Source organism: Calidris pugnax, unplaced genomic scaffold (genome assembly GCF_001431845.1).
Source record: "Calidris pugnax isolate Ruff unplaced genomic scaffold, ASM143184v1 scaffold208, whole genome shotgun sequence".
NCBI lineage: Eukaryota > Metazoa > Chordata > Aves > Charadriiformes > Scolopacidae > Calidris > Calidris pugnax.
The window spans coordinates 671,860-678,195 of NW_015090967.1; the positions used below are offsets into that span (position 1 = coordinate 671,860).

The 6,336-nt window shown below is 37.8% G+C and overlaps 1 protein-coding gene across 2 annotated transcripts in view; it reads right to left on the reverse strand.

Annotated features, from left to right (window-relative positions):
* Positions 1-6,336, reverse strand: part of BNC2 (basonuclin 2) — a 246,290-nt gene that overhangs the window by 25,276 nt on the left and 214,678 nt on the right. For both annotated transcript variants that reach the window (XM_014952615.1, XM_014952614.1), the window contains exon 4: positions 3,013-4,979. In XM_014952615.1, the coding sequence (XP_014808101.1) occupies positions 3,013-4,979 (1,967 nt within the window). The remainder of the gene's footprint in view (positions 1-3,012; positions 4,980-6,336) is intronic.

A 6,336-nucleotide genomic window follows, 5' to 3' on the forward strand; every position in this document is an offset into this window, starting at 1 on the left:
TGGGATAGCTAGAATTCTAATTTCATTAAGAAGATAGTATTGAAAAAATTATTTAATTTTCATTTTCAAAGCAAGGAAATTCTAAGCTTCTCTAGCTAGTGTGACTCACAACACAAGCAAATCACACACATTTTTATAATGTGTCTAAAATGGAAAAACACTGCATGACAAATATTATCCAGGAATCATTATTGTGTGCTTTAGCTAGCTATTTTTTATTTCTTCTACAGCAATTAATAGCAACATGTTTCTGAGCTTTTAAGTGAAATTGATTTAAGTGGCTGGAAGAAGTTCTCACTTTGCAATGCTATTAATTTAGTTATCCAGTTATCTTTGAGGTGCTCTCCATAATCTGGAAAGCTAGAAATTATACAGTTAGGTAATTACTGTCTCTAAAACAAATGCATATATTCAAAAGGAATACCAGCAAAAAATAAAACCAAACTGAATGGAAAAATCTTTAGGGCAATTAAACAGTTTGCAAAGAAAAAAAAACACCTCCCAAAAAAGCCCACAAAATTTTTACTTCCTAACTTTATTTTTGAAAAACCTTCTTTTTCTGAGGAAGTATTACAAAGTAACATTTAAAATGTTTACTTAAATCTTTCATCCATTTTCTTTTATATGCTGTACATATGCTTTCATTTCTGCACATTCCTAGACATTGCACTTATGGATAAGAATAGATAGCCCATTAGTTTTAAAGATGTTTCCTGCTCAAGTATCTGAAAGAATTATCAAGAACCATGAGGGTGTTACTTGGTTCTTTCAAGGCAATTCCAGACAACTGTTGCAAATCAGGAGTGCTAATGAACTTAGAAAATCATCAAGCCTGGATGGACACAGAAACTATACCACACCTTTGAATATTTTGAAGTGTATAACCACTCAAATCTTTGCAATTAAAGGATATAATATGTCTAAGAATTTCTTTTGTTCCAAGTGCAACACATAACTGAAACATCTTCTGAATGTTATTAGTTGGATGATATAAAAAGATAGTCTTGTACTTTACACAACTCAAAATGATGCGTAAATAGTAATTTTATCTTTAAATATGCAGCCTACATTTTAAGTTCCTGAATCTGACTTTTATTTTATGGCTTGCTTTCAATAAGCTTAATAGGAGTATCCTACAGAGTTCACGATGCACCTGTTTTTAATGTCCTTGTCTCAGAATTATTTTGTGTATGTCATCACAGTCATCTCTTTCTTAGAACATATAAATCTCTACTATGGTAACTTTCTTATTAGCATGATCTATCAATGGATTCCTGATGAAATTTAATATATTACATAAAATTCCAAATCCTAAAGCTAGCTGCTTCTTGCTTCACATGCTGAATACAAAGCTGTTTTGCTTAGTACATGACTGACTTTTCATAATTCACTTGAGGAAACACCAAACAAGCCAAATTATTGACTAACAAAACCTGTGCAATTTCAGGAACTGAAAGGGGTTGCACACATCTAAACTCAGTGTAGATTATGCCATTTACTCACATGCTTACCTTGTCAAACTCAAGTCTCATAAAAGCTATTTGGATAACACAAGAAGGGAGTCTTAATTTAGTTTTACCTGCTTCATGTTCAGCTGTTTCATCCTACTGAAATGCAAACTTTCTAGATTGTCTTTCTTAGCTCTTTTGAGGTTGTATTTTTATATATATTCCTATTTTTCTGTTTAGTGGATTTTTAGTGGTAACAGGGTGAGATATCTGGGGACTGGTATCTCCATCAAAATAGTGAATTTTGGCTCCTCAGTATCATCAACACTAACTTGTTTTCATTTTATATGACATGATATATTCACTTTTAAGCCACATCAACTTCAATGTGGAAAAAAAAAATGTGGTGTATGAAATGTTTAGCGAGGTTTAATTTCCATCTTGTGTCTGCTGAATATTTACAACTTAATGAAAAAATATGAAACACAAGTAGAGAAGAGATGACCCAATCTCACCATCACTTCATGAACCAGAAATATTTTGTTATGTGATAATACGATCATCATCACATGCAAGAACTTTTATCCACAAGTATGAAATAACTGTTATCCTACCACCTTGACAAATTCCATTTATATTACATTTTCCTCAGGAATCAAAAAGAATAGCGTATTAAAAAAAAACCCCAAACCCAAGAGTTTAAGGACCAGCTGCTTCTGTTTAAGCCAAACTGTTTCAGTATTGACGCAGCATAGCTAGGGCATGATGTGATCTGAAGGGCCAGCAGAATATACCCTTGATGATCTTAAAAATATGTAGGGGTCTAGCCTCTTCTAAGTGTGCATAATTCCCATCAGTGGAGAAGGGAGTTGCTCAACGTAGAAAAGAAAAGAAAAAATTAGACTAAATGACCATAGTGGATAGAAAGGTGTACAAGCTCTATTAAAGAGAGATATCTAATTTCTTAATATTTACTTGTTCCTCATACAACATAGCAGCTAGTTTTAAAAATTGAAGAGAGGAAAGAATAATCTTCTAATGCTTCCTGTTTGCTTTTATATGATCCTGTGGGGATGGAAATCATTGTTTTATTCCAGTCCTTCCGTTCTCTCTCTCCATCCATTCATCCAACCGTCCATCCTTCCCCTCCTTCCTAGTTCTATGTTTTGATATGCATGCATGAAGATATTTTTGTTGTGTATAATTTACTATACATTAAATAGAAGCTTTTCTTGTTTTAAAAGCTGCAGGGAGAAGAAAATAAATGTAATAAAAGCTGCAGCTTATAAACAAAAGTACAATACACATGTTCACAGGCACACAGAAAGAATAATGACATTTGTTATCTAGCCAGTCACTTAAGAGAATGGCACAAAATATACTATTCTGAATGCCAAGCAACAATGAAGATCCTAAGGTGATAAAACTCTCTCAGTGTCATGGGAACACAATTGTCACTTGTCATTACTGTGCATCTCTCTATTTCTTCGTATATCCTAAACTGCCTATTCTTACATAATTCAACACATTTAATAATGTAGAAAATCAATTAATATTTACTGACCTGTCTCTGCTTCTCCGTGATGGGAACGCAGCATTACAGCCAGCCACTGTGCAGACATGCATCTCTTTTAAATGAACGTTTCTGTAGTGAAGCTTCACACTGTAGGAACTCTTGAAACTTTTCTTGCACACATAGCAGATCTTGGGGTCTGGGCTGGAGCACATTTCCCCTTCTGGAGAGAACTTCTGAGGGCTGCTGTAGTTGAATGTAGAGGCGAAACTTTCATGAAGGGCAGCCATACTGGCACTGCCTCCATTGTAAAGTCCATATTGGCTCATGTAGAACATATCATATGTAGGATCTGTATACTCTTCTTTCACTTTAATGACATCCTGGTTGGAAGAGTCATTGTGGTTTTCATCTGGTCTGTCAGTGTGCATCATAGATTTTTCACCAGGTTCGTGGAGGCGATCATCGCCTTCCATGGATTCCTCACACAATTTGGGCTCTGATGACTCTGACTCATTTTCATAGTCTCTCTCATGCTCCTGGTCTTCTGATGTCATGCTGTCTGCCCTTCTTATGTCTGGTCTGGAAATGCATCTGCTTCTGTCACTTTTGGAGAAGTCTTTCACAGACAGGCCTGGGCTCATTTCCTCCTGGGAATGGCAGTGATTGTCATGACCAATGTCATTCACCATCGTGCTGTTGTCATTCACCTCTTCGTCCTCATCATCAAACTCATCGGCAGTATCAATAACTTCCTTTTCAATTTTAACTGGCATGCTCGACTTCCTTGGCTTCTTCTTGGGGGCAAGGTCAGCATTAGGCTCTGGGGTGGGCATCAGCACTGAAGGTAATGATGACTCTGAAGGAGGAGGAGGAGGATGCTCCATGCCACTCACTGCTGGTATTATTGGACTGGTAGGGAGTGAGGTTGGAGGACTCACCATTTCTCCAGGAGTAAGTAAATTTCTGTAAAAAGGAGGAACAGGTTGTACAGTCTTTAAAGCCGGGAACACCAGTTGACTTGGAAGAGGGTTCTGTAGTACAGGATCTAGAGGAGGAGTGGTAAACCCCATCGGTGGTCGCCCAGGGCTTGTTAAAGTTAGGTTGGACTTCGTACTTGCTATGACTGGAGTGGCAGCACCTGATGTAGCACGAATTAGATCTTTGTCGCGATTATTTCTTAGCATAGGCATGTGGAGCCGGGGATTGGGGTTAGCACTGTGGCGATTGCGGCTTCTGAGGGAGCTGAAGACCATGTTGCAGCCCTCAATAGTGCACCGGTGCTTGATTTTCAGGTGAACGGCATTGTAGTGGATTTTAAGAGTACCTTTGTCATAAAACGTTTTGCCACACGCATTACAAAACACTCTTCCCTTCCTGGAGGCCGACCCCATTCTCCTCATTCTGTGAATGCGGAACGAGCTTTTAGTGTGTTCTGGTTTTGATAAATCATTGACAGGTGTAGGCGTCTGGACAGGAGAGACACAGGCTGGCTCAGTTTTGGGCTCAACATTTGTGATGCTGGTCAAAGCATTCCTGCTGGATGCTTGCTCGTTCTTGAAAGGCGTAGGGGAAACTTCGGATTCACTGCTCTCATTATATTCATTTTGGGTCGTAAGGCTTGGTTCACGGAGCCTCATTGCCGGCTGTTCCAGCAGGAGGCCGTTTGGAGGCAGCCCCAGCAGTGGAGCAGAGACTGGATTTATGTACTGGAATGGAAGCAGGAATGCAAGGCTATTCGGGATGTTTTCAAAATGATGAATGCTGGAAGGGTTGCTATTCTCCAGGTGAGCAAGGAGACTTGGGCTCCTGGTGCGATTATTGCTCTCAATAAAAGTCCTTATATCTGAATCTGTCTTTGAAGATGGCACAGCCACAGCCTGCCCTTCTTTTTCTTGAATTGCCATCAGCTCCACAATGGATTTGGTTTCTCCAAATCTCAGGAACTGCTGAAGGGTAATGATCTCTTCTTCCCTGGACATGATGGCCCAGCGGTCCAGCACCTTGCCTGCAGCATCCTAGAGGCCATATCAAAGAAACAACAAAGAAAAACACAAAGAAAAAACTTATTGATTCTGCATAATTATTGAACTCAACAGAAGGTGTTCTGCTGCCTGAACATGAAACACTAAACTCAAAAAACAACATGCAAACAGCATTAATAGAACTCGACCAAAAAACACAAACTTTCCAGCCATGCAAAAATAGTAATTAGGGTCACAGTCAGAGAAACGGATTGAGCTTCATGATGGCAGAGCAAACAAAATGTAGACCACAGGGCTCTGTGATCTAAAATGCTTTTGATAGTTTTATTTTAACAACAGTGGTCTACGGACAATTCTACTGTTTAGTATACATTAGTGTAAAACATGAACTGTTGCCGTGCACTCCACTGTAAAATACAGAAAATTGCACCTTAATTGCTATTAAATGATGACCCTGTAAGAAAGAGCTAAATAAATGCACTTGATGGATTTGCTTCGTAAATATAAGCAGACATAAGACTGAAGTCACTCATAGGCCACCTCATAAGAAATTTTAATGTAAGGCAAATAGACTTAAAAATAGCACATAATACTTGTACCTTACTCCTTTTTTTTAGTTCTTTTTTTTCCCCATGATAGCAATACTGGAAAACAATACTGAAAATACTGAAATAAATTTGCATCAGAAGATAGAATTCGGGACACTGTTTTTAAGCGTAACTGGACTGTTACTGGCAATTGATTGTAAGCTTGCAATCTTGGTATGGTTTAAGAGATTACTTTTTTGCAGTCTTCTTTAAATGACAGTTAAAAAAATGTAAAAAGTAAGCATCTGATGGATGTAGATAGCATAAATGTGTAAAAATGTTGTCTCTTAACATTGCCTTCTGATAGCAAGGGAAAAATCCAGAGAGAATACACATCAGTAATCACTAGACTATCTGTTGTTAAATATACATTAAAAAGCATTTCACACTTTCATTTTTGCTAGTAAGCATGAGATTTGCCTGAAGGTAGGACTTAAAAATTCTGCAATGTAATGTCAGGCAATCCATTCCAGCATGTATTGATAAAAACATATTAAAATACTTATATAATGAATACATCATTTTATTGGCATCTTTCCTTTTGGGCAAATGCTGGACATAACATCAGCACAGTAACTATGCCCAACAAGCACTGTTGCAAGCCATCAAACCAGAATTATTCCAGTGCTTCCTCATGCATTAAACAGTTTGAAAGCCTTGCAAGATACTCCTCTGTACTGTCTCTGATTTTTTAAAATCTTGAATGTTAGCTTCAGAATCTCATCTGAACACTTTGGACTACACACTATTGCAAAAACTACTAGCTCTTGTTTGATTATGAAGCCTGCAAATACCTTCCCCCC